At 47.8% G+C, this 27,024-nt stretch overlaps 4 protein-coding genes across 10 annotated transcripts in view; 1 reads left to right on the top strand and 3 right to left on the bottom strand.

Moving 5' to 3' along the window:
• The window catches only part of LOC112646254 (NXPE family member 3-like), a 64,216-nt gene extending 51,704 nt beyond the window's left edge, over positions 1-12,512 (bottom strand). For 2 of the 4 annotated variants that reach the window (XM_025426070.2, XM_025426069.2), the window contains exon 1: positions 12,372-12,512. Coding sequence is in view for 1 of the 4 variants with exons in the window: in XM_025426068.2 (XP_025281853.1) it covers positions 12,372-12,494 (123 nt within the window). In the remaining 3 variants the exon portion in view is untranslated. The remainder of the gene's footprint in view (positions 1-12,371) is intronic. The other 2 variants (XM_025426068.2, XM_025426071.2) reach the window with 2 other exon arrangements.
• Positions 12,513-12,598: 86 nt separating this feature from the next.
• Positions 12,599-16,084, top strand: LAMTOR4 (late endosomal/lysosomal adaptor, MAPK and MTOR activator 4). 4 transcript variants are annotated; one of them, XM_049111136.1, is made up of 4 exons: positions 12,599-12,920; positions 13,428-13,508; positions 15,243-15,360; positions 15,735-16,084. In XM_049111136.1, exons 1-4 carry the CDS (start codon positions 12,918-12,920, stop codon positions 15,830-15,832), a joined length of 300 nt encoding a protein of 99 aa, XP_048967093.1. In that variant the 5' UTR covers positions 12,599-12,917; the 3' UTR covers positions 15,833-16,084. The 4 variants fall into 4 exon arrangements, with proteins under 4 accessions (XP_048967093.1, XP_048967094.1, XP_035573638.1 ...); XM_049111137.1 differs by having other exon boundaries at positions 12,767-12,920; positions 15,718-16,084; XM_035717745.2 differs by having other exon boundaries at positions 12,913-12,962.
• A 232-nt stretch (positions 16,085-16,316) lies between these two features.
• TRAPPC14 (trafficking protein particle complex subunit 14) lies at positions 16,317-20,834 on the bottom strand. Its single transcript, XM_025426059.3, has 11 exons — positions 20,222-20,834; positions 19,909-20,004; positions 19,673-19,802; positions 19,419-19,505; positions 19,123-19,243; positions 18,872-19,019; positions 18,646-18,728; positions 18,394-18,557; positions 17,681-17,835; positions 17,252-17,445; positions 16,317-17,129 (listed from the first exon to the last, which is right to left on the bottom strand). Exons 1-11 carry the CDS (start codon positions 20,630-20,632, stop codon positions 16,976-16,978), a joined length of 1,743 nt encoding a protein of 580 aa, XP_025281844.1. The 5' UTR covers positions 20,633-20,834; the 3' UTR covers positions 16,317-16,975.
• Positions 20,835-21,052: 218 nt separating this feature from the next.
• GAL3ST4 (galactose-3-O-sulfotransferase 4) lies at positions 21,053-26,969 on the bottom strand. Its single transcript, XM_025426061.3, has 4 exons — positions 26,827-26,969; positions 25,363-25,674; positions 24,882-25,185; positions 21,053-22,486 (listed from the first exon to the last, which is right to left on the bottom strand). The coding sequence occupies exons 2-4, from the start codon at positions 25,485-25,487 to the stop codon at positions 21,452-21,454; spliced, it is 1,464 nt and encodes a 487-aa protein (XP_025281846.1). The 5' UTR covers positions 25,488-25,674; positions 26,827-26,969; the 3' UTR covers positions 21,053-21,451.
• Between the last annotated feature and the right edge of the window lie 55 nt (positions 26,970-27,024).

Here is a 27,024-nt window from a genome sequence, read left to right as displayed (position 1 = left end):
TTTAAATTGTTCATTGCTAATGAATATACATACAACTAGTTTTTGTGTGTTTTGTATCCTACAACTTTGCTGAATTGGTTTATTAGTGCTAATAGTGTTTTTGTGGATTCTTTGGGATCCTCTCTCTCTTTCTCTCTCTCTCATATATATATATATATGCACACACACAGAATCATGTCATCTGCAAAAAATATAATTTTACTTCTTCATTTTCAATTTAGATGCTTTGTTTTTCTTGCCCAGTTGCTCTGGCTAGAACTTTTAATACAATGCTGAATAGAAATTGGTAAAAGCAGACATCTTTTTCTTGTTTTTATCATGAAAGGATGTTGGATTTTGTCAAATGCTTTTTTTTTTTTTTTTCATCAGCTGAGGTTATCATGTGGGGATTTTCCTCCCTTCTTTCTATTATTGTAGTGTATTACACTGATTGACTTTTGTAAGTTGAACCATCTTTGCATTTCTGGGATAAATCCCACTTTGTCATAGTGTATAATCCTTTTAATATGTTGCTAGATTTAATTCACTAATATTTTGTTTAAGATTTTTGCATCTGTGTTCATAAAGAATAATGGTCTGCAGTTTTCTTTCCTTGCAATGTATTTTTCTGACTTTAGTATAAGGATAATGCTGAACTAACAGAATAAGTTAGGAAGTGTTCCTTCCTATCCTATTTTTTTAAAGAATTTGAGAAGAATTGGTTCTTTAAATGTTCGCTATAACTTTTCACTGGATAACACCAGTAAAACCTGGTCCTGGACTTTTCCTTTTGGGGTCTTCGATTACTGATTCAATCTTCTAACTTGTTACAGGTCTATTCAGATTATTTATTTCCTATTGAGTCAATTTTGGCATATTGTGTGTTTTTAGGAAGTGGCCCATTTCATCTAGATTATTTATTTTGTTGGCATGCAACTGTTCAGAATATTCTTTTATAATTTTTTCCTGTAATGTCAGTAGTAATGTCATCACCTCATTTTTTATTTTATTACTTTGAGTCTTTTTTTTTTTCTTTCATAGTTAATCTGGCTAAAGATTTGTCAATTTTGTTGATCTTTTCAAGGAACCAACTTCTGGGTTAATGGATTTTCTCTATTATTTTTGTATTCTCTGTTTTGGTTATCTCCACTCTAATCCTTATTATTTCCTTCCTTCTACTCTTTTTAGGTTTCATTTGCTCTTTTTCTAGTGTGCTTGTGTGTGTGTGCAGGGGTGCTTTATAAGCCTGACACCAAAGGACAAAATCATAAAAAACTTGACAACTTAATTACAGAAAAAAATTTAACTTATATACATAAAAAAATATATGAATAAATTAAAAGACAAAAAGCAAACTGGAAAAATACTTGAAACCTGTTTCAGGCAAGCTCCTGCAAACAGTAAAATGAACATCCTAGCAGAAAAGTAGACAATAGGCCTAAGAAAATGAATGAAAGAAAAATCATTCTAATGGTTGCTAAACATATAATTAAATCCTCAACCATAACAGTAAATAAAGAAATTAAAAGACATATTTTTGTTAATTTTTTTTACTGAACTGAAATTCACATAACACAAATTATTTTGAAATGAACAATTCAGTGGCATTTAGAACATTCACAATGTTACATTAACTACTACATCTATCTAGTTCCAAAACATTTTCATCACCCCAAAGGAAACCTAGTCATTAAGCAGTTGCCCTTCACTCACCCTCCTCCCAGCTTCTAGCACCATTGATATTTTTCCATCAAAGAAGATATAAAGCAGTAATAATTCACATATCTGTATATCAGAATCACCTGGGAAATTCCAACGCCCAAGGTCACATCCCAGACCAATTAAATCAGAATCTCTAGGAGTAGGACCAGGGTATCAGTATTTTTTAAGGTTCTCCATGTGATTCCAAAGTACAAAGTTGAGAATCAGTAATTTAAAAGAATTATAATATCTAACATTAATTCTAGTGACAGAGTATCCTAGTATAGTGTGCTCTGTAATTTGGGAAACTTTTTGAAAGAACTGTCTAGCAATAATAATAGCTCACATTTATTGACCTCTTATTATGTTCAGACACCAGGCTAAGTGTGTTATTAGTTCTTTTAATCCTCACAGCAGCCCTACGTAGCAGTGTGCTAACTCGCTCATTTTACAGATGTACAAACAGAGATACAGAGAAACTAAATGATATAACCAAATTATACAGCAAAAGTGGTTTTTTAAAAAGATTTTATTTATTTATTCATGAGAGACACAGAGAGAGACAGAGGCAGAGACAGAGGCAGAGGAAAAGTGTTTTTAATCCATGCTTTAGACATGTACTCTACACAATTGTACTCTACACTATGAACTGCCATCCTTTAAAATACTACTTCTAGAAAGTTAACCCAAGGAAATCATCCTGGATGTGCACGAAAATTTTCAGTGCGGTTGTTTAAAAATGAAAATTGAAAACAATTTAAATGCCCAGGTGTACAATAGGAAATTATTAAATTACATAAATTATATGACTGAATATGAGGTAGCTATTTTAAATGGGTAGTTGAATATATGTGTGTAAAAGCTGAATAATTGGTAGGCCAAAAAAATTTTAAAATAATATGCACGATATGTGTGTATATACATCTGGTAAAATAGGTACATCTGGGTGGCTCAGTGGTTGAATGTTTGCCTTCTGCTTAGGGTGTGATCCCAGAGTCCTGGGATCCAGTCTCGCATCAGGCTCCCTGCAGGGAGCCTGCTTCTCCCTCTGCCTATGTCTCTGCCTCTCTCTCTGTGTCTCCCATGAATGAATAAATATATCTGGTAAAATATACTGAAAATGCTAATATCATTTTATCTCTGAATTATCGATTGTGGGTAACTTTTATTTTCTTCTTTTTGCATATGTATATTTCCTAATTTTTCCATAATGCTTACTTTTTTTTGGTTTTTAAAGTAAGTTTAAAGGGGAGTCTGCTGGCTCAGCTGGTGGAGTGTGCAACTCTTGATCTCAGGGTTGTGAGTTCGAGCCCACATTGGGTATAGAGATTATTTAAAAATAAAATCTTAAAAAGAAAAGTTTAAAATGTGTACTGTCTTCATCAACAAACCTCCTCCATCTCTGCTCTTGGGATACATAGTCTAGAGACCTTACACAAAACCTATCATGCTCCCATCTTCCCCTTCCCATTTTTGAAACTTTAGAGTTCCAGTCTGTACTATCCCAAGCTGTCTTTAGTCCAGATGACAGAAGAATTAGATGTCACTATTTTCTTTAACCCCCAAATTCAACTTATTTCCTTCCCCCATTGCATATACCTCCTATCTTCATTTCTTCAAAACCAATAAACATCAAATCCACCCTCTAGAGCTACATGGTTGAGGAGCTAAATGTGACTATGAACTTAAAGAGAAAAGCATAGAAATAAAGCCTATCCCACCCCTTCTCAAATATTCTTTTTAAAAAAGATTTTATTTACTTACTCATGAAAGACAGAGAGAGGCAGAGATACAGGAAGGGGGAGAAGCAGGCTACCTGTGGGCAAGCCCAATGTGGGACTCAATTCCAGGACCCCGGGATCACACCCTGAGCCAAAGGCAGACGCTCAACCACTGAGCCACTCTGGCACCCCCCTTCTCGAATATTTTCTTTCTTTCTTTCTTTCTTTCTTTCTTTCTTTCTTTCTTTCTTTCTTTCTTTCTTTTTCTTTCTTTTTTTGGTGGGGGGGACTGCGGGGGTTGGGAAGGGTGCCTTCTCCTTTTACTTTATCTTTTTTCCTCTTTTATCTTGAAAAGAAATAGGTGATGTACCACCACCACTTTCTTCCCCCTAAACACCATCCTGGATTCAGGTCATACTTACTGTTACTATCCAGCTACTTACTATACATCTTGCATAACTTGCATAACCTGTTTTTTTCTGTAACTAAATTAATCCTATCTACTCTGTTTGCATTACAAACTAGTTGTGTTGATAAATATAACCTGCAAATGTTCTGAAGATATAAAATGCACTTTATAAATTCTGAAGGAGGCAATTTTTTTTCCTCTCCAATTTCTTCATTCATTCTGCATTATTCTCATTATTCATTCTGTAAACATGGATTAACAATTGGGTCAGGCATGTTCCTAGGGTTCTTTGAAGAGCTCACATCTAAAGTGGGGAACCCCAGCTCATAGACCAGTAGCTGCAGTATGATGTCTAAGAACTAGAACAGTACAGAGGACCCTGTGACAAAATCTGGGCACAGGAGGTCTTCACAGAGGAAGTGGGGGTTTGAAGAGGGTCTTGAAGGTTGAGATAGTTCACAGAAAGCTAGAGGAGGGAGAGAAGAGCATTCCAGATAGAAGGGCCACATGCAAAGAAGAAACATGGGTAATTCCAGAAAGGCAGAAACAGAAGATGCAGTTAGAATAGAAGGTTACAGCCACATCAGGGATGTTTTTAAACCTGACTAGAGAGTTTGGACTTAACAACTCAGCTCATAGGTTCCTGGTTTTGTTTTTGTTGTGGTCTCAGGAGTGGGCTGGCATGATCATTAAGCAGTCTCCACTCCCAGGGGTTAGCAGGTACCAGCTGTGCAGAATTAGCAAGGTCTCATCCCAAGCACTTCCAAACCCTCATCTACTGGCCTTTTGTGTCTCTTTTCCTTCTTTTCCTTCCTTCCCCCTCCTCTGTTCCTTCTCCTTCGATTTCTTTTCCCTTCTGCCTTTTATCACTCTTGGTTCTCAGTGCATGTGGAGCCAGAAAGTTCAATGACAGCAGTAGGAATTCTGCAGAAGTCACTGGCGCCTACTGGTGAGAGCAAAGGGTGGCTCGGGAGGTGGTGAGTGGGGGTCCCCACCAAGGTTCTTGGTCATTTGCTCAACTATGCACACTTGGCTGCAGGTGAATGAAATAAAGCAGAAGGAAACAAAAATGAGAGCAACAGGCACAAGATTTGTAGGAGGGGGCTTTCCAACCAAAGAGGCAAGAGGGAATCCATGTCCATGCTTCCATCATTTTAATGCAAATAAAATGGGCCTGAGGTATGGACTGTGATAAAGCAAAGTCTCCTTCCTTCCTGACAGGGTCTTGAGCAGCCTGCCCCAGTAACTCAGGACCATGCCCCCCACCAATGCCAGGACCTCCCAGTCATGACTGGCAGGACTAATTACATTTGGGGGCCTAGTGCAAAATGAAACATGGGGCCCCTTGTTAAAAAATTATTACGAATTTCAAATTGGGGACAGCAGAACATTAAAACCAGCACAGGCCCTTCTGAGCCCAGGGCTCTGTGTGGTGACTGTACAGTTTGAGCACCCACGAAGTCAGCCCTGATGAAAGGCAAAGGTAATATGGACAGGACTGGCACAAAACACAGGAACTAACCCAAGCAGTGCAGGAAATGAGGCAGTTAGGTTCCCACAGTGGGGTCTGTAAACTATCTGAAGTATTTAAAATACTTAGAGATGGATGTTGAAGGTATCCAATATCCAGTGGATTTTGGAAGTAGAAAGGAAAATTTTAATAAATTTGAAACAAAAATGGGGAAAAGGTTATATCATAAATGCAATGTTGTAAAAAGAAAGTAAAAAGGGTATCTTGATTCTCGCTGTTGTAACAAACTACCATAGACTGGGTGGCTCATAAACAACAGAAATTTAGTTCTGGAGGCTGGAAGTCCCAGATCAGAGCGCCAGCATGATCAGGTTCTGGTGAAAACCCTCTCTTGAGTTGAGGCTGCTGATTTTAGTTTTAACTTCACATGGTGGACACAGAGACCAGAAGGAAGTTCTTTCCAGTATCTTCTTATCAAGCGCACTAATCTCCTTCAGAGGGCTCCACCCTCATGACCTAATTACCTCCTAAGGCCCCACCTACTACCATTAATATTGGGGTTAGGATTTCAACACATGAATGGGGGGTAGACAAACTTTCAGTCCATAACAAAGGGGGTCATTGTGACAAAAAGGTTAAGAATCATGAAATAAAATTAAGTCATATCTTCACATTACAATCTAGTCAACTTGGGAGGACTTTTTTTTTTTTTTAAGATTTTATTTATTTTTTTATTTGAGAGAGAGAGAGAGCATGCACATGAACAGGGGAGTGGCAGAGGGAGAGGAAGAAACAGGCTTCCTTCAGATCCCAAGACCCTGGGATCACAACCTGAGCCAAAAGCAGCTGCTTAACTGAGTGAGCCTCCCAGGCACCCCTTGGGAGGGCTTTTTGAGGGAAAAGCCAAAATCAGAAACGACTCTCTTCCCGGTCCAACCAAGGAAAGATCTCCTTGATGGGCCCAACTCCCTCTGTCTCTGAGATGATTTGGAACTTCACTGGACCCCCGTGTACTAGCACACACCCCTCTGGATTCACATTACCATCCCATCCCCATCTTAGCCTCTTCCCAGTCTCCCACCTTCGCTCTCTTCACTGTATCTGCCAAGATTTGCCCAGGCCTTTCTTCTTCGTTTTCTTGGCTACGTGGTTATTTATTTGAAGAGAGCAAAGGGTCACCAAATTTGGCTCCCTTACCTCTTGTGGGTGGTTTTATGGAAAGGGAGGTGGGGATGAAGGAGATAGAGGGCTAGCTGGGAAAGATGATATTGGTTTTGTGGACCTGAATTCTATTTGATTTTGTTTTGCCAAATTTTGAGAAAATATGGCCCCAGTTTATGAACAAGATCTTGTTTTGTAAGGCAAGGGCTAAATTCTATTAACAGCCCTGAGCTGAGCCTTCTGGGGCTGCATAAAGGATAAAGATGAATTGATATTTTCAAATACAAGTAATACAAGGCTATTACTCCATAAACCAAGAACATGTTAAATAACAAGTCCACAATGGTGCGAACTGGACTCTGAGCCATTCAGGTCTTATGGGATCATGTGCACTAACAGCTCTGGGAATACACATCTCCATCTTACCATCAAGATCTTTTATTTTTATTTATTTATTTATTTATTTATTTTTTATTATAGATTTTTTTTTATTTATGAGAGAGAGAGAGAGAGAGAGAGGCAGAGACACAGGCAGAGGGAGAAGCAGGCTCCATGCAGGGAGCCTGACATGGAACTCGAACCCAGGTCTCCAGGATCATGCCTTGGGATGAAGGTGGTGCTAAACCGCTGAGCCACCAGGGCTGCCACTCAAGATCTTTTAAATACAAATGCCTGCCTCAACCAGTACACACTCACCCTCTAATGAAAGCAGAAGAGCCCCTCCTTACTCTGGCTCTCAATCAGCTTTGTCACTTGTTGCTGACTGGCTGCCTCTGGGCCTTGGCTTCCTGGCTCAGTGTGCCATTCCTCTGAGGCCACATTTGCTCACCCTCACCTGCTGCACTCCCAGCTCCACTTTCTTGACCAGGAATGGGACTGAAACTAATAATTGCTCAGGGCCTTTCAGATCCTACTATCTGCCAGCTGACATGTCCTTCCCCCTCATTTCTAAACAATGTCAGCTTCTGGCTCAGTGTCACTCTAATTCCCTACTCATCCTAACAGCAATTTCAAAATCCAGGTAGATGAACCTTTCAACACTACAGCTTTTCACTTCTGTGAGCTGCTTTCCACCAGATATTGTCATCCACCCTCCCTCAGTTACTCATTCAGGACTGACCATTTCACACCTGGGCCTCTGTCCTCAAATTCCAGATGTCATCTCCTCCTCTCTCTCAGGCAGTGATTATGGTTCCCACTTTCAAAAAAATTTCACAGACTTCCCCACTCCCATTTCTACCCAGCTATCAGCATCTGTGTCCATATAATCGTCCTGCCCATTAGTTGCCATGGATGAACCGTTTGTATTTGTATCTAAAGACAATCCTTCACTAGACCCCACCCTTCCTCACCTTCACAAGGCTATCGCACCAGAAATTCTCCTTGCTCTCTCTTACATCCCCATTTTTCTCCCTCTTTTCTGAGTTATTTCCTTCAATGTACAGCTATGCTTTTATTCTCATTTTAACAAAACCCTCCCTTGACCCCACCGATCCCTGACATCTGTCCTGATCACTGATGTATCCAGCTCTTCTACCAGCTATTGCCCCACTTCTTTGATCCTGCTGCAGTAAAACTCTTTAAAAAAACTTTAAAAGAGTAAAACTCTAAAAAGTCATTCCTATACTCAATGCCATTGATTTCTCCACTCCCATTCTCTCTTAATCTTGTTATAATCAGACTTGGCTGAAACTGTCCTTCTTGAAATTATCAATGATCTTTGTAGCACATAAGCCAAGAATCAATCATCTACTGATGGTTCTCAGCACCTATTAGCAGTGTCTACACCAGCTGGTCACTCTCTCCTTCCTGATACATACTCTTCACTTGTTTTCCAGGACATTTCACTTTCCTGGTTTCCTCTGATCTCACCAATTGTTCCTTCTTAGACACCTTTGCTGATTTCTCCTCTTCTCACAAACTCTTGGCGCTGACATGGCCCAGGGATCATTCTCTTTTCTCTGTACACTCACTCCCTTGTTGAGCTCATCCAGTTTCATGGCTTCAAGGGCATCTATCTATCAGCACCTTCCAAATTTATATTTCTAGCACAGAATTCCTTCCTGAATTCCAGACTCATATCTGTCTGTTCAAAATCTCCACTTTGATACATAGCAGATAGATATGGGCAAAAATGAATTCTAATTCCACCACCACTGACTGTCCTCTAAATAAGCTACTCTACCCTTAGCTTTTCCCATCTAAGTTGATGATAATACCATCCCTCCAGTGGCTTGGGCCAAAACCAAAAATCATTCTTATTGCTTTGTTTTTTTTCCCCATATCCTACATTCAATGCATCCGGAAATGCTATTGGTGTTACTGTCAAAATATTTATAATCTGACTACATCTCAATACCTCCATTACTACCATCTTGCTCTATGTCACTATAATCTCTTACCTAATTGGTCTTCTTGCATCCACACTTTTCTTCCTATAATCTCTTTTCAACATAGTAGCCAGAATGATCCTTTTAATAGTGAGATCATACCATTCCTCTGTTTAAACTCCTTGGTGACTCTCTATTTCACTCAGCATGAGCATGCATTCTCAACAGGAATAATATCATTTCCAGGGGGATGGAAAGTTGTTTCTTAGGGGTCAGGGTTAAAAAAAATCTTGGATATTACAATGGTTTGTGGCTGTTTGGAGGGCCACAGTACATAGACAAATGTAAGTTATATCTATGGTATTAACATTTTATGAGATAGTAGTAGTTAGGAAAATAAAATCTAAAAAGTCTCCTAAGGGGCAAAAACAAAACAAAACCAAACAAACAAACAAACAAAAAAAACAACCAAAAAAAGTTGACAACTAAGAGGAAAAATCAAATTCCTACATAGCTGTACATGATCTGGCCCCCATTATCACCTTGCGCTTCTCTCCTAATACTCTCTCCTTGATCAGTTTCAACCATATTGGCTTCTTTGCTGATTCTCATATATATCAGTCATGCACATTCATATACACACACACACACACACACACACACACACTGAACCTTCACGAAAGTTACCTCCATGGATATTCACTCTCAGGTTTCTCCAGGTTGACTCCCTCACCTCCTTCCAGTCTTTGCTTGAGTCTTCTCAACATCTCAGAGAGACCTACCATTGACTATGACCACCCTATTTAACTCTGCAGCATGTTCTCTCTTACCTTCACTCTGGCCCCCATTTACTCTGATGATTTTTTTCCCATACCACTCATCATCTTCTAACACACTATTTAAATTTCTTATTCTATGTATTGCTTTTTTTCTGTCTCCATCCACTAGAGTATAAGCTCCATGAGGGTAGAGATCTTTGTTCTACCCACAACCTCTAGAACAGTGTCTGGTATAGCATAGTAGCTTTCAATAATGAATGAATTAATCCTTTCCAGCCCTAGAGGAAAAACTTAAATCCTAGACATAAATATAAATTCAGTTGAGTATGAATCTATAACTGGAAAAAAAGTATAAGGCCAGGGCTGAGGATGTGACTCATGACCACATTATTAATTCTGTCTGGGACCCCCTCCTTAAGGTCATAAAAATAACCAGAAATTGAGGTATGTTAAAGCTGTATCTGGAGCCTAGCCCAGATGGAGAGGGACTTTTTGCTTGGGCTTCACATTCACAAAAGCCTCAAATGTAGGTTTTGAACATTCCTTCCAAAGGGAGTTGGTTATATATTCAGCCAGAGACATGCCCACAAGAAAAGAAAGAGACTTACAGATTACAACTTAACTGGTGTCTCATTACAGCATTCTGCCTCACAGATTAGCTTTGTAAACCTGATAATTATTGCAGGACGGTCAAAACCATAAAGCTTTGTAATATCTCTGTGTTAAAAGCATCCATTTGTTAAATGTAACCATTTCAATCATGCCACAATTTTGGAACCCTGATTTTGCTTCTCTTTGGTTTTTCACATATCACTAAATCTGAGAAATGGAGTGGCCTGAGCTTTGAGAGAGCCTGCATGTGTTAGAAGGGCTTTGTTGCCTCTTGGCCACAGAAAACCAAGGAAGTGGACTCTCCAACATTATATGGGCTCCCAGCAATCACAGACTGCCAGGCCCGAGACACTCAAATGCCTCCTCCCCTTCTGGCTCACAAATGCTTCCCCTAAGATATGCACTTACAAAGCGCATTCCTTCCCCTTTGCTCAGTTATCCCATAATACTCCGGCGTGGAGGCAGGAGAAAGCAAGTGGGAAAGGATTACCCACAACTCAGGCCCAGGTATGAATGCTGCCACAGAGACTGTCACAGCAAAGGGGCACCCACCCTATTTGGGTTTTGTGTCAACTTGGCTAGGCTATAGGATCCAGTGGTTTGGTCAAACATCAGTCTAAATTACATATACCCATCAAAAGACTTCCCAACCTTCACTCTGCCTTTCCTGGCTCTTAAGCCTGACATTTGATTCAACCAGCACTTTTTGAAGACTGTGGGGTAGTAGTCATATTCTTTGGGAATAAAGTGTTGAAAACATCACAGCCCTGACCCCGTGTTGCTCAGCTTCTAAGTAAGCTAGGCTGGCAACGAGTAGTAGTAAAGTATAGTCAGTGCTACACTAGAGATATGAGCTCCTTAACCCCATTGGAACAAAGTGTGTATGTTGGGAGGGATCAGGTTGGGGAAAAATAAGGGAGTGTGTAGTTTCCCAAAGTCCCAACCTCCAAATATCATCAAAATAGGGATCAGAGTCAATATATGAATTTAGGGGTGGGGGCACACAAGTATTCAGACTACAGCAATTATCAACACTTTGAAACCCTTTGTATCTCTTTCTATCCCATCCCTGACCCAATTTCAGAAGTGGCCATTACTCTAATTTTTAAAAATCATTCCCTTGATCTTTATCGTTTTGAAACAGATAGATAGATAATATCTGACTCCAATTCCAAGAAGAGTGTCTGGTACACAGAAGGTACTCAACAAATACTGGTTGAATGAAAGAACGAGAAACTGTGCTCTCTACAAGAGTAGTACGATTTGTAAAAACAAAACGATTCTGATGATGGCTAATGAGCATTGTCCTGCAAAGGGCTCCTCTGTATCAAGTAAAATAAAAAAAAAAGGGAATTTTTGAGATAATATTAAGTAGTAACTTAAATAGTAATAATAAATGTAGTTGGCCGATGGAGCAATGGGAAAAAGCATCAAACTCAGTGTCAGCAGACTTAAACTGGAATTTGGCTCTGCCACTTGCTAGCTAGTGTGCCTGTGAGCAGGGCTTAGCCTCTCTTAACCAGAGACCTGCTTCCCGTTTCTATGGATTTGACTGGGTTGGACATTTCACAGAAATAGAATCATACTCTGTGTGGCCTTGTGTATCTGACTGCTTTCAGTTAGTAATGTTTTCGAGGTTTATCCACCTTGTAGGACTTATCAATACTTCATTCCTCTTTTTACAGCTGGATGAAAGGCCATTGTATGGCTATATTAGGCTTTATTTCTCTGTTGTTGAGTTTATGGATATTTGGGTGGTTTCCATCTCCCGGCTCTTAGGACTAATGCTGCTATGAACATAAAAAACGTGCAAGCGTTTTTTGCATAGACATGTTTCCAATTCTCTCAGGAGTCCATCTAGGAGTGGAGCTAACTCTGGACTGAACTTTTCCAGGAACCGCTGATGGGTTTTCCACAGCAGCGGCACCATTTCACAGCCCCATTAGCGAGGCAGGCGGGCGCCAATTTCTCTACACCTTCGCCAAACGAGGTGTTTACTATTTCGAGAACCAGCCTTCGTTCTACCTCACCAACACTTTCTGTCACTTTGGTAGCGCGGGCCTAGAAACTACTTAAAACAAGTTTCCGAGATGACACTCGGGTATTTAAAAAAATGACTTCAGAGTCCTGTTTCTAATTTTTCCTGGCAGAGAATATTTAGCTCCGCGGCTGCCTAGCCTGAGGGGAGGAGGCGGGGAACTCACTCACCGTCACACCGCTCCTTACAGAATCTCGGGAGGGAAAGCAGCTTTGGGAACAAATCCCTGTCCTAAAGAGATAGTTGCCTAGAATAGGGATATGAGTAGCATTTGAATAGCTCTTCTCGCGCATTTCACGTCATTTCACTTTATTTTCTCGCTCGTGGTCACACTGAGGAGCAGCGCGGCCAAAGGAGAAACGCTCGCCCCTCTGCGCGCAGGCGCACACCCTCAGTCCCCCCCCTCCCTCCGGCCCCGCCCCTCCAGGCCCTTCCCTCCGCCGACACGCCCCCTCCCCGAGCTCGGGGCTTAGGGGCTGGGAGATGGCTGTGAAGGAGGGCCTGAGACCAATCCGCTTGCGTCTACGGGAAGCGGCGCTTCGCATTGGCAGATTAAGGCTGATGATGTAGCCATGTTCCAATCCGCACTTTGGGGGGCGGGGCTTAACTTCCGGAGCGCCAGGGTAGAGGGAACCGCCTTGTGGAAGCACGTGACCTGGGTCTGGAGCCGGAAGCTACCTATCTGACAGGGAGCGCCCCCAGCACCTAAGGCTGCGATGGTGAGTGAGGACGCATGCGCGGGAGTACGCGCTAGGGGTTCTGTATGTCTGTTCCCCAATCTCTTTGGTTACCCCTACTTGGGCCTATACTCCGCCCTTACCTCCTGTCCACCCGAGAGGCAGAGAGAATCGAGATGGGAGGGGAGGCGACGTAGAGGGCTGAGGAGGGACCTGTGCGAGGGTGTATGGGCGCTGGGGAGTAGTCTGCGGGGGTGGGACGGGCCACCAGGGGAATTGGAGATGGGGCAGGGTGGGGGAAGGGAACAGCGGATCTACAGAGGCCAAGAGAGCCCAGGGTCAGAGGGTGAGGAAGATGGGAAGCCTAAGATCAGTGTTGAAGGCTTTGTAGAGGCAAGAGGGTCTGGAAGGGCCCTGGTTGGGGAAAGAGAAGGTTCGGGCGGGGCGGGGGCGGGGGGTAGGGAAGTTGTCAAAAAGCCTTGGGTTTGGAAGTGAAGGGCATCTAGGGCCATCCTGGTATGCTTCTCTAATTGCATCTTTACCCTCTAGACTTCTGCACTGACCCAGGGGCTGGAGCGAATCCCAGACCAGCTTGGCTACCTGGTGCTGAGTGAAGGCGCAGTGCTGGCGGTGCGTTCTGGGCAAGGGAGGGGGTCCCCCATGGACACAAGGCCCCGTGATCCCTTTTACCATAGCCCAGTTTAGCCTAAGTTGTCTCTAGTCTCAGTCTTAGCTATCATGCTGGGCGTGTAGTAAGCTTTCAGTAACCAATCAAATAAATCTCTGGAATCGTAGTCTGGTACTTCAGAGTGAAAGAGGTTTACTGACTTTACCAAAGTCAGACAAATAGTCTTTTGTTGATAACTGATATATATTATCCAAGTTTTCTCGAATTGTCTTTAGTTAGTATTTATGTAAGAGGTTTTGTATTTTGTTCCATGGTGCAATATAGTGTTAAGCTCTCTGGAAGTTTTAATGGAGCTGGAGAGCATGGCTTAAGGTTACAAGTTGAAAGTAATGCAAGTGGTAAAGACTAGTGAAGGAGACCAGAAAAATGAAAGATTCAACCCATGTGTTATACATTATGACAAGGAGACTTTCTTAGAGGAGGTAAGAATTCAGCTGGGCTTAAAGGATACATAGTGAACAGAAAAAGAGAGTACTCAGGGTTGGAGTGGTGGCTTTGTGTTGAAGAGATTTGGAATAAAAGATTCCATTGTGGAGGACTTTCAAGACTGGGTTGGTGTCAAGACTGGGTTAATCGTGAGGGGAATAGGAGCTTTGAAGGGGTTCGAATAGAAATGTAGGTTAAGGAAATAGTTGAGCAAGATTCTTCTATTAGGTGTGAAGATAAGCTGGGAGGGGTGGGATTCAGAAGTAGGGGGCCTGCTGTGAAAATCTAGGTCTGAGACATGTCTGGCAGCAGTGAGAAGGAGCAAGGAGAGAAGGAATTTTAAAGGAAGAATCAATATATATTGGTAATGACTAGAGATAGGTAACAGAAGAGATACTTCTTCATGTAGTAAGACTGAGCCCAAGCCTAGACTGATGGTATCTTAACAAAGAGGAAATTAAGAAAGGAAGTTGATTTTGGAGGGGGTGAGATAAAGGGGAATTTTGATGACTTGACTTTAGATATTTTGATATAGAATGAGAACAGTTAGAGTACATTGCTAGGAACTAAGCATCTCGCCAATATCTCAATGTAATCTTCAATAAGCCCATGGATAGGAACTTGTCCCAATTTACAGATGAGAAAACTGAAGTGTGGAATGTCTAAGAGAACAAAGGGCACTTCCTTAGTTGGGAGGTCCATGTTGAAGAGGTTGGGAGAGGAAATTGAGACAGTTACCAGAAAAGAGGAAGCCTAGGTCACAGTCATATCATTACCCAAGGGCTAGGTAGTAGGGAGGGGCTCAAGGACAAAAAGTATGTTCAGTTATGTTTCAGATTCTGCAGATAGGGCAACAAATAGAAAGACTGAGGAAAAGAGGGAGACTTGAACTAGTCAGTGGTGGATGAGCACAGATGTTTGAGAATGGTTTTATTAAGAAGTGGGGACAGGGAAGAAATCAAGTTTCAGGGATTAGGAAAGAATGGTCAGTAAAGAAATGAATGAGAGTCACTGCTCACAGGGGGAAGCCCCATATTGTAAGGATGAGAAACAAGATGGCCTCAATAGGAGCAACAATATCATAGGAAAGTTTTGGGTTTGTTTTTCCAAAAATGGGGGGTGACCTTAGGGGTACTAGGAAGTTGAGAGGGAGAGGTTACAAACACTAGAGCCAAAGTGACTGTTCTTGGAATTCTTTCCCAGTTCTGTTCCCTAATTTCTGCCATCCCTCCTCCTCCCTCTGCATGCAGTCATCTGGGGATCTAGAGAATGACGAGCAGGCAGCCAGTGCCATCTCTGAGCTGGTCAGCACAGCCTGTGGTTTCCGGCTGCACCACAGCACGAATATACCCTTCAAGCGCCTGTCCGGTGAGCCTCAGCCCCTGCCCCTGGTGGTGGTGGTGGGAGGGGGTGGGGGTTGATCCCAGAGGCTTCTCTTCTCAGGGGGAAAAAAACACCTGTCTCCTGCCAACCTCCCACCATCTCCCCCTGGGGTCCCTGGTTCTGGCTACTTTCTTCCCTTTGGGTGGGATTCATCCCTGCATCATAACTGTGAGAAACCAAGAGAAGGAAGGAGACATAATGGAGCCCTCCTATCTTCAAATCTTTGAGCCTTCAACTATCAAAAATGCCTTTGGCTTTTGATCCCACCAGTTGATGTGACCCAGTAGAGGCCGTTGTACCCCACTAACTCTGTGCTCCCTTCCCTCTCCTGGGTGGGGGAAGGTGTGTCTCCTCTCCAGTGGTCTTTGGAGAACACACGCTGCTGGTGACCGTGTCAGGACAGAGGGTATTTGTGGTGAAGAGGCAGAACCGAGGCCGGGAGCCTGTTGACGTCTGAGCCTGCCAGAGGGCAAGGGGCAGAGGTGGATTGGGTCCATGAGCCTCCTCGATGAGGAAGACGCAAACTTTCTCCACCTTTTTCTTGGCTTGCTGCTAGAACTAAGGCTTTCTGCTCACCCACTTCCCCTCCCCTCCCCTCGAAGGGCAGAGGCTTGGGGACTTTGCACTGTGTCGGGGAGAGTGAGGGCAAGGGGATCTCCCTCTTCTTTCCATCCCTCCCTCCCTCCTAATAAAACATGAGTCTGATGTTCCCAGGCCTAGGAATGTGTGTATGAGGGGCGTTACACCCCAAGTCTGTCTTCCATCTTCTAGGGAGACAGTCATGTATGTTGGACCAGAGGGGTAGTGTATATAAAACTGGCAATCAGAGGATAATATGGTAGGAAGGGGGTTGAGGGGAGCTATTTGGTGTGCATGCTGAAGGGAACCACTCTGAGCCTCTGGGGTCTCTGCTCCTGCTGCCAACACACAAATGAAAATCATTCTTCCCCCTCCTGAACAGGCATTTAATAGTCTTATTTCAGTTGGAAGCAGTAATTGGAGAATAAGTTACAGGAACAGATAGATTAAAAAAAACAAACAGAAAAAAAAAAGAAAACCCCACACAACTTAAAGTGCTTCAGGCTGCAAACGTAAACATAAGGGGCAGGAGGAGGCCACCTGGCTATCTCCCCTTTCCCCTGAGACAGGAGGGTCATTGTCCGGGTCCCTTTACCATCACCACCCTCTAATCTCAGCCCTGCAGGTGGGTGGGAGGGAGGGAATGTCAGAGGCAGGAGAGACAACTTAATAGGAACAAGGAATACACTTTGTAAACTTAGAACCAGGGTACAGGGTGGGGGGGGGGGAATGGAAGGGGGGCAAGGGAGCTCTTGAAGTCCCTACCCTGGCCTCGGGGTGGGGCCTTCCCCCCCACCCCCCAAGGGAGATGAAGAAATACTGTTGGCTTAGTGCTGTAGCCGTACCCGCCCATTTTACAGCTTCTCCCCTCGTCCCTCATCAGCAGACACAGACAGGTGGCCTTCTTGGGCCTCCTCATCCACGGTGGAAGGCATCCCAGGGGAGGCAGAGTCTGGAGCCAGGACCCTCTCCAGGGCCTTTTGGTTTCTGGGAGGTAAGAGGGAGGAGAGCCTGCATGGTGCTACTTGACAGGCTCCACCACCAGGACCTTGCACTCACGCTTGGCAATCTTGTCCAGAGAAAGCACAGCCTTGTCCGGGGGCAGGTAGAGGGGGCGGCCCACAGGCGAGGCCACAGGAGGCGTGATGGCCCTGCGCTCCATCACGCTGCCTGACCTGGGAGAAGGCAGAGGCTGTGGGCTCCGGATCACACCCCAGGACCCTGATCTGCTCCTGCCCCAACCCTGGCCTCTACCCGGTACAGTGGCACCAATGGCACACCTCCCCTGCTTCTGTACCTCATGAGGTGGCTGCGGGACGGCTGTTGGTGAGAGAAGGATTGAGAACGGCCCAGGCTAGCCTGGTGTCTCTCCACCAGGTCCCGGACAGCAGGGCTGCTAGGGCTGCTCTTTCGAGAGAGGGGCCGGGCCTCAGGCGGAGGGTGGGACACACTGGCTGTGAACTGCAGCTTCAGTTTCATGTGCTGGCTCAGCTGGCGAGGGGAGACACAGGTCAGTGTTCCAACTCAGCCTCCAGGCCCCAGCCTTCCTTTCAAATCAGGTTCCCCATTTGCCCTGCCAATGCTGGATCTAAACTCCACCTTCATTCTGCGTGGCTGTTCAGTGCCACCCATGGTATTTCTTCCACAGAGGCTGGTGGCTCTGACTCCTCCCACCCCGACCTTCCACACAACCCATCACATACAGTCCAGCCCCTCCCCAGCCCACCTCAAAGAGTCCCGTCCTCAGAGCCTGGAAGGCCACACTGAAGGTGAGCGCACTGCCTTTCCGGGAAAAGCCTAGGTTGTTGAGGGGCGTGTGGCAGACAATGGAGTCCAGGGCTGCCTGCATGGCCCGTCGCTCCTCCTCACACAGCTGCTTTCCTGGAGGGGGATGGCGGGGGAGGGGGGAGTTGTAAATGACAGAACCAGCCACCAATAAACACATCTGTACAGAACTTCTCAGTTCACAAAGGGCTTTCATGAGCACTCCTCAGAGCCACTCTGTGGAGTAAACTGAGTATATGTCATCTTTTGCTCAACTTCTTCATAAATTAACACCTAATACTTACTGTGTGCTGAGGTCTATTCTAACCACTTCACTTCTGTTAAACTGTTAAATCACCGAAACAACCCCATGAGATATTATTTCCCCCCATCTTAGAGAAGAGGAATCTGAGTGAGGCTCAGAGAGATTAAGTAACCTACCTAAGGTCACACAGCTAGTGAATGCGAGAGGTAGAAATCATACATGCCAGGGAGCCCAGATCCAGGGTCAGTGCCCTTAAATCACTGCCTGGCTGGTTCTTCAAACTCTCCATACGTGACACTCTGAAGACCACCTAGGTACAGAGCCGAAGCAGCCTGCTGCAAGCCACCCACCTCCATGACCTCTTTTCCCTTCCTTTGGGACTAGGTCCCAGAGCCCAACAGCCCACCTACCAGCCTGTGCATGCTCCGGGGTCCACACAAGCCTCACAGCAAGGAAGTCTTGGAGATTGTTGAGCAGTGTATAGGTAACAGTGAACCGCTCATAAGTCCGAACGGGGGACTCACAAGAGGCAGTCATCACAAAGCATGGGCGGTCCAGGCGGATGCTGGGCAGGCTAGAAGCAGTGTGAGAGGGAAGCAGGGTGTGTGTTGTCACACGGTGAACAGGAGGGTGGTGCCCTGTGGGGAGTCCCACAAACTCACCGGTAGTGGGTGTAGATGCTCTGGGTGAAGGGCAGCTTCGGGGTAGACCACTGAACCACAGCAATCAGGGGAACCTCTAGGCCCTGTGGGAGAGACAAAAGAGAACATCATCTATATCTACAGTTCCTTTCCATCTTTTGTCCCCCACCCCACCCCCCCCCGGCCTTTCCTGCCCACTGCTCTTTCTTAACCCTGTTCCTTGAGCATGCCAGCCTCTTATACTCACCTCCTTGGCCCCTTGAGGGGGTTGCTCCCCCCCTCTCAGCTGGAACAGGAAGTTGTGTTCCTCCAGGGCACTAAGCGGGCAGGGGAAGCAGCCAGAGGTACCAGGGAGCCGGCAAAAGGAGCCCATGGAGACTTCCCCAGATTGGTGACTAGTTCAGCAGAAAGAGGGACAGAGCTTGATCTTTTCATGCCAGAGCCCTTGACCCTGCCCCCATCCCCACTGTGTGGCTGTGCCCCTCCTCAGAACCTCACCAGACATTGTCCACTAGGAGCACAGAGCCATCGGGCATGACAGGTAGATAACTAGCATTGAAGTTTGGGAGAATACGGATGTCCCAGATGGAAATTTCCTCCTGGGAGGAGCTGTTCAGCACTGTGGGAGGTAACAAGCTCAGCCAAGAGTACCTGGGCCCCTCAAACCGCAGCTTTACCCCTCCAAAATGGACCGATCCCCACCAGCATGCTCAGAGTAACTGACCCCTTACCCCCCCCCCCCCCCCCCCCCCCCCCCCCCGTCATTACCCTTGCTGCTACACAGATCTGCTCACCCTTGAGCACGGTCAAGTGTTTTCCAGCCACAGTGAACTGGCGGCATTTCAGAACTGGAGGGGGCAGCAGAGTCAGCAGGGTGCTCACTGCGGAGAGGGCAGAGGCAAGAACTGACGAGCTGAGCTCAGACCTCACCTCCAACCCACAGTTCTAATCTTCCTGGACTCTCCGCTCAGGCACTTGGCCAGTATCACCCTTCCACTCTGTCCCCCAAATTCCAGACTCTAGCATTTCCTCTCTGCATTCTCCCCACCTTGGGCCTTGAAAGCGCTCTGCTCCCCCCGGAAGGTCTCCCCGGGAGATCGGGTCTGCAGCAAGCGCAAGTAGCCTTGATCTCTGACCTCTGGTGCCTCAACCTCCCGTTTCCACACAGTCACTACAATCTGAGCACAAGGGACACAGGACTGAGGTCAAAGGAAGCGACAGCCAACCCAGCCTTAGAATGGGAGTCTGAATTAGGACAACAGCTCCACCCCTTGCCAATCTTACCTTGGCCTTAGGTGTCCCTGGGGGCAGTCTATCCAGTGAAACGGTGAGTGGGAAGATGACCTCATCTGTGGACACAATTGGTTCCTCCACAGGCAGCTGGGGTTAGTGAAAGGGGTAAGAGGGCGGGAGAGTCAAAGAGGCAGCCTGCGGCGTTCCCTTTAAAATGTGCAATCCGCGGTTCTTCTCCGCCAGGCCTCTGCTCTCCTCCTCCGTCACCTGCCTCTTCCAGGGCCCCCAGCGTCCATCCCCTCCTGTCTCTGGAGCCCAGCAAACCGCCCCTCCGCCCCGTGCCTTGTCACCCCGAGCTCCTCACCGTGGTCGCTCCCCCTGAGGTAGCAGGGCCCGGGCCGTGGGTGAGGAGGGGGCTGCAGCCTCGGAACAACGCCCCACCGCCAGGATCCCCGCCCCCTGGGGGTTCGGGATCCTGGTCTCCGGAGCCACCGCCCCCGGGCGCCCCGCCTCCGGCGCTGACCGAAGCCAGGGCGGCCAGAGCCGTTGCCAGTTCTGCCCAGGCTCCCCGGGAGCCCAAGCCCGCGCCGCCCCCGGCGCCGGGCCCCGCGCCTCCCCGGCAGCGCAGCACCAGCAGGAAGCGGACGGTCTCCCCCAGGTAGAGATGGTTGCGCCGGGGCAGCGACCGGTACCGGCCCGGGTCCCCCGCCAGCTCCGCGCGCGGCGGCAGCGGCACCGCCGGGAAGTACATGGAGTAGTCACACTGGGACTCCATGGGGCGGCGAGGACGGCTTGGGCCGGGCCGGCGGAGGGCGAGGGGACCGCTGGGCTGGGGCTGGGGAGTCCCGACACCCGACCGGGGCTGCGGGCCGGGAGACCAGCCGGGGCCGGGAACCGGGGCGACAAACCCGGTACCGAGACCCCGCAGGGCCGGAACCGGGCTGCTGGGCCGATTGACTGGCGAGAAACCGGAAGCGGAAAAGAAGGGGCGTGGCCTCCGAGGCCCCGGAATTTGTGGGTGACCGGACTGCTGGGGAGAGAGGCGGGGTCCGGCTGGGGTTAGGCTGCAGGAAGGATTCTGGAGAGACTGCGGACAGATTTTAGAGAAGAAGTGCTAAAAGAACCCTCTCCAACTCCATTTCTCCCAGGCCGGTGTTCCATCCTCCTCCCCTTTTCGCTCCACATAAAGCAAGTCAAAGGTTCAAATTATTTATTCATTCAACAAACATTTCACAGTGAAATGAGCATAGTCCAGAACTAAATAATTCATAGAGAAATGGACACATTATTCCAACTTACACGTTCCAAATTTCTTCTGGCTTACTCCGCGATTTGCTCCTCTAGGGGATCTTTGAGAGTGCTAAAGGGAAAGGGGAAGGGGCAAAATGGGCCGGGAGGGGGTACTGCAAGGAGCTGAATGGCTCGAATGCCTTCGCACAGGCTGGAAGACTTGGTCCTCACAGTTGTGCAAAGTTTCATTCAACCTCTAGGGCACAAACATGCTTTCAGAGGAAAGTAGAAATAGCATCTGGCTGCCGCCTGCTCAACCATGTGTGCCCTTGTAGCTTTGTCGCTAGACTTTGTGGTCTGATGTCTAGGGGGAGAGTACCCTTGACGTCTTACGGGGCAAAGAGACTGTTGGGGGAAACTGCTTGGCATCTAGCTTGTCCTTGTACTGTAGCTCAGGGGTAGCCAGGCGCTCACACTCTTCCTGGTCTGCGAGGCTCAGTCCACTCCGAAGTACGTAGCCCAAAACCTTACCTGACCCAAACTGGAAAGGGCGGAACCGTCGGTCAGTGATATATTTGGGGTCTAAAGCCTCACCCCCCACTAGACAATGTTTAGCCAGGGCCTCTCTGCGAGCCCGGAGCTCTGCTACAGCACTCTCCAGGCGGCTCTGGCCGTATTGATTTATCCGTGCCCACAGACTACGGTTGAAGTGAACATAGAGAGCCCAGTCCAAGTGGTTCCAGGCTCGGGCCCGTGCAGTCAGCTGCATGTCTTCAGTGGTCAGTCCGCTGTTGCTGACAGCACTTCGGCCCTGCTCACCTCCAGCCTGGGCATTGTGCATGAAGCCCACCACATCATCTAGACCCCAGCACAGGGCATCTGCCAGTAGAACCAATGATTCATCAAAGTACTCAGCGACCAAGACCAGATCAAAGACAGAGTCCAGCCAGGCCAGACTCCACTGGATGAAGGACGAAGACCCCAAATCTAGAGAGGCAGGGCTGGATGTCTGTCTGTGACCACCAGCAACTGTGGGAGCAGGGTGGAAGAGACCATTGGGATCCAGGGTATGGTGGGCTCGGGGACCAGTGCCAGAAGGCAAAATGTTCAGCTGTGGGAGGTTGGGGTCTCTAGGTGAATGAGGATTTCCTCTTTTGGTCTTCATCTCTGGGGGGAAGGGGAGGCCAAAGTCAAACCAAAGCAAATTGCGTGCGTAGTGGTCCCCACGGGCCCCAGGTCGGTAGAAGGCTCGAGGACTGGCCAGGAAGGCAGCCAAGGATGGTGCCTTGCGGAAGGCCGATGAGGTGGATTTATAGTAGGAGAAAGCAGAGCGGGCCAGAGCTGCTGGGTCTCGAACAATGGAAAAGAAGAAGCTGTCAGAAGGCATGACCTGAAGTACCTGCAGAGGGAAAAAAACAGGTATAGGGAGAAAGAACTGGGCCAGGAAGAAACTAAGAGCAAGCCCATGGCCAGCTCATCCCCTAGACTCCTCATACCTCCTTCTTACAGCTCTGCTAGAAACTCTTGGCTTCCTTCATTAACATCTTGGGCAAGTTATTTATCATCTCTGAGACTCAATTTGCTCATCTGAAAAATGGGGATACCCCTACCTTTCCACTGACTATGGGAGTACACAAGACAAAGAGTATGAAGGAAGCTGGTACATGGGAAGCTCCTCAAGAACATTAATTTCTTTGGGCCTCTCTATGTAGCTTTGGTTGGTAAAATCTCTAAGAATCAAACTTTGCCTTCACTTCTCCAACAAATACCTATTAAGTGCCTACCCTGGGACTCTTGGTCACAGCTCCAAGAAAGGAACTGGTCTCAGGCCTCCTCCAGGTGGGGAGAGGGTGTCACTGGCAGTGAAGAGGAAGGAGAGGGGCCAACCATAAAGCTGTCTCAGGTATAGGCATCAGGTGGACAGGCCAAGCTCAGCATGACCAAAGGACAGAGTACTTCTGAGGCTCCTAGGCATCTTGGAAAGTAAAAGACACCCCTCAACTGGGAACTGGGGAGTTATGGACACTTGGTAGGATGCTACCTGAGGCCTGGGACACATGATTCTAATTCTCAGCAAGAAGGAAGGTGAGGGGCAGCCTGGGTGGCTCAGTGGTTTAGCGCCACCTTCAGCCCAGGGTGTGATCCTGGAGACTCGGGGTCGAGTCCCCACGTCAGGCTCTCTGCATGGAGCCTGCTTCTCCCTCTGCCTGTGTCTCTGCCTCTCTCTCTCTCTCTCTCTCTCTCTCATAAATAAATAAAATCTTAAAAAAAAAAAAAAACGAAGGTGAGGATTGGACTGAGCCACACCCAAGGATGCAGAACTCGGCTCCTGGACTCCTCAAAGGGTTTCTGCCTCTGAATATGGCTTGTCACTGAACCTGATGCCCCGAACATGATGTCCTCCAATCTGCTCTGCTAATGCAGGCATGCCCGCAGAGCAGAGCCTATGAACTGAGTGTCTCTTTGAAGGAAGGGGAGAACAGTGCAGAGAACATCCTATGACATCAGGTGAACCTGGAATAGAATCCCAGTTCAGCCATTTATGAGTTATGTAACTTTAGGCAAGTTATCAAACTTCTCAGAGCCACTGTCCTCCATTTATAAATCTGGGTTACCACTTACCTTGAATGCAGAAGTGCATGGAACACTGTAGTTACTCCGTGAATGATGATGACAATGAAGGTAAAGGTAAAAAAAAAACAGAGAAACCTGCCTGAAAGATCGTTGTCATCACCTCACTCCCAGAAGTGACTCCTCATGAGGTCCTATTCATGACCCTCATCTGCTTTCTCCAGCTCCAGCTTAACAGGAACATTTTTGCCGACCCTCCTGAAACTCTACCACCTACATACAATCCCCCTGTTACACACACAGACACACACATACACACACCACGACCACTGCCGCCACCACATCTTTGCTGATATTCTTACTACAAAGTTGTGTCCACCCTTTCCTTAAAACCCACTTCCCCAGAAAGCCCCATGTCTTTTGGTGAATATTCTCACCACAGCTCTAAATACAAATGCACACATACCAGGAAAGTTGCTTTGACTTGGGAGCAGATGGGCCTGCGTTCAAATCCTAGCTCTGCTCCTTTCTGTTGGGGAGGCCAGTCACTTAGCCTCTCTGAAACTTGACCTCTTCATATGTGTAATGGAGACACTTCTAAGTGCCTTTCTGGCAAGGCGATGGTAAGATTAGTACCCAGGAATCAGTAAGTATTCAGTAAAAGTTCCTTCCCTGTATATTTTCATTTGCACATTGATTTTGTTTGCCCAAGAGCTCTCAGGATCCTGGGTGTGTGGATGAGCACATGAGTGCACACATCTTCCCCTTTAGAACTGGGAAGGAGGGGGTCAGGACCAGGCTAAGGCTTAGTATGTAGACTTGGCATGTAGCTGATTCTCCATCTGGCAGAAGATAGTAAGAAGGCAGTGGCCAAGCAGGGGACCTGGTAGTGTCGTAGAAGGGACCAAGAAGAGCAAGAAGCATGGAGGTGGGGGTTGGGTGGTCAGAGTTGTCAGAGCACTGATACCAGTGGGGTAAATTGGTCAAGGAAAGAGGCTAGAAAGCTCCAGATGGAAGAAGGCAGGACTTTGGCTCCCAGGAACTACTAGGCAAGGGATGGCTGAGGAGAGGGGAACAGGAATCTCTGTGACCCTCATACCCAACTTTTGGATGAAATGGTGCCTGGGAATCCCCAGGCCTGGGGCCTCCTCCCCTGGTGGTCTTGGCCACAAGCCTAAGCCCACATCTCTCCAATCCCACCCACCCTCTCCCACACCTCTCACCTCTTTCAGGTTGAACCTCATGTGATGACAGAGGATGTGGAAGGGGGGCTTGGTACCTCCACCCTGAGGGTGGTAGCCTTTGACCCTAGAGGCCTGGAAAAGCCTTGGGTAGCCGAACTGGTAGCGGGCAGGGAGAGCAAATCGCAGCCCGTGTCGGTCCCCGTAGCGATGAAGTAGATTCAGCACAGAGCTGCTCCCAGATTTATGAGTCTTCAGGAACACAAGTCGCTGCCGGGGTGGGCAGGATGATACAGCCAATCTCAGGGATGGGGCCAAGGGCTGTCGGAGCTGCAGGCCTGGTAGCCTGGGGAGAGATGGGAGAGGAACTTTCCTGTCTCTCACCAGCAGGTGGGTGGGCATCTGGAGCAAGGACAGAGGACATGGAACCTCCTCTGAGTCCCCAAGAGTCACAGACCTAGGTGGCATGGGGAGGAGCTAATGGGGAGCATCTATCAGGCATTGGGACACGATAGGAACTCACCTCTTCTGGAAGGGCCCCCCCCAGAGCTGGAGGGCAAATCCGATGGTCATGAAGACTCCCAGAGCCACCCCCAGGCTCCGAGGTCCCCAGAGGCGCCTGGTCCTGGTAGGAGACAGAGGGCCCATGTGGCACAGGTAAAGGTGACGCTAGCGAAGGGACAGGGCGAGGGCCAGGCACAGAGGCAGACAGCTTGAGATAACCGTGCAGCCGTGGAAGGCGCTGGTTCGAGATCGGGGGGTCATCCCCCAGGCCTGCTCGTAGCCCTGGTTGAGTCTGCCCCCTGAGTTAGCAGATTTTTGCCTCTGTCAGCGTCTAGAAGGGAAATGAGGGGGGAAGGAGGGGAGTCTAAGGAGAGGGTAGAGCCTTCTCTCCTGCTGCTGCAGCTCATTCCAGGAGTGGGAGCCTTTGGGGAGGGGTGTGTGCTCTCCACACCCAGATCTTCCAGGTGGCCCACAACTACTCCTCTGCTTCCCTGGCTCCGACCTTAAGTTTCTACCTGAGCCTCAGGGATTTAGAAGGGGAGGGTAGAAAGGACCAATCTGTTCATGTGCCGGTGAGGTAGACATGGGCGGGCCAGGCTTCCCTGGCTGGCTTCCTAGTGAGCTCCTTTGCCTGTGGCAGATGGGGATGAAGAGTCCCATTCTGAGGCCATGAGGAGCAGGCATAAGGAGGGAACGGGGGACAGTCAGGGCACAGGCTACTGAGCCCAGAGAGGTCAACTATAGAAGCGACTTTGTCATGAGTAGGAGTCAAAATTCAGGCATTTCGTCCCCCTTCCAAAGCGCTCTCAGTGCAGGGCAGACCCCAGTGTGTAAAGAGCTGGGGGACATGTGGGGTTACTTGTGAAGCTCAGCTCCCCAGACACCCCCCCCACACACACACACACACACCCATGCCTGCTTTCCAACTCCCTCTGCACCCAGGGGAGATTGAGAGGGTGGAGCTGGAGAGAGAGAAAACTCTGCGACATAAAGATACCGAAAGATATAAACACGGAGCTTCTGAGTCCTTTCCCAGGCCCTGGCTTCCTAATCAACTGGGAGTCCGGACCCACCCCTTCAGATCACAGCCACAACCCTGGGCCACAGCCCCTCCAACAAGCACTGGCAGCCCCTTTCTGGGACAAGCCAGGAGTAACCCCAGGCAAGGAGAACCCACACTTGCTATCTAGAGACCCGCCCCCTCTGGCATTACCCGCCCCCCCTCAATTCCCTCCCCCAACACAGCCCCCAGGATCCAGCCTGGCACCGGACTCCCTCCTGTACCTAGACTTCTGTTCCTTTCATCCATCCGTTACCCCCATTCCAGCCCTCCTCTATCCCCTCCACCCTGGTGTTGGCTCGGTCTGTCGTCAGCCCTTTGTTGGCCCGCTCCGGGGTTTTCTCTATGAAACCCCCAAGTCTCCTCCCATCAATTCGAGAGTCCCTCCACTGGCCGCGGCCTTGGCGTCACTTGCCCACTCACCAGGCCCCTTGAGGAGCAGCAGGGAAATCGGGGTCTGGCCCGTCAGCCCGCCACAGCCACCGCCCGGCTGCGCGCTGCGCTTAACTTTCCCCATAAACTTGCTCCGCGCCCAGGCTCCTCCCCCTCCCTCCTTTTGTCCCGCCAGTCCCAGCAGCTGCTAGGGCTTTAATCGCGTCTCTGGGTCGCTGCCGGCATCCT

This window comes from Canis lupus, chromosome 6, assembly GCF_003254725.2.
Source record: "Canis lupus dingo isolate Sandy chromosome 6, ASM325472v2, whole genome shotgun sequence".
Taxonomy (NCBI): domain Eukaryota; kingdom Metazoa; phylum Chordata; class Mammalia; order Carnivora; family Canidae; genus Canis; species Canis lupus.
This window is presented reverse-complemented; position numbering and strand designations above follow the sequence as displayed.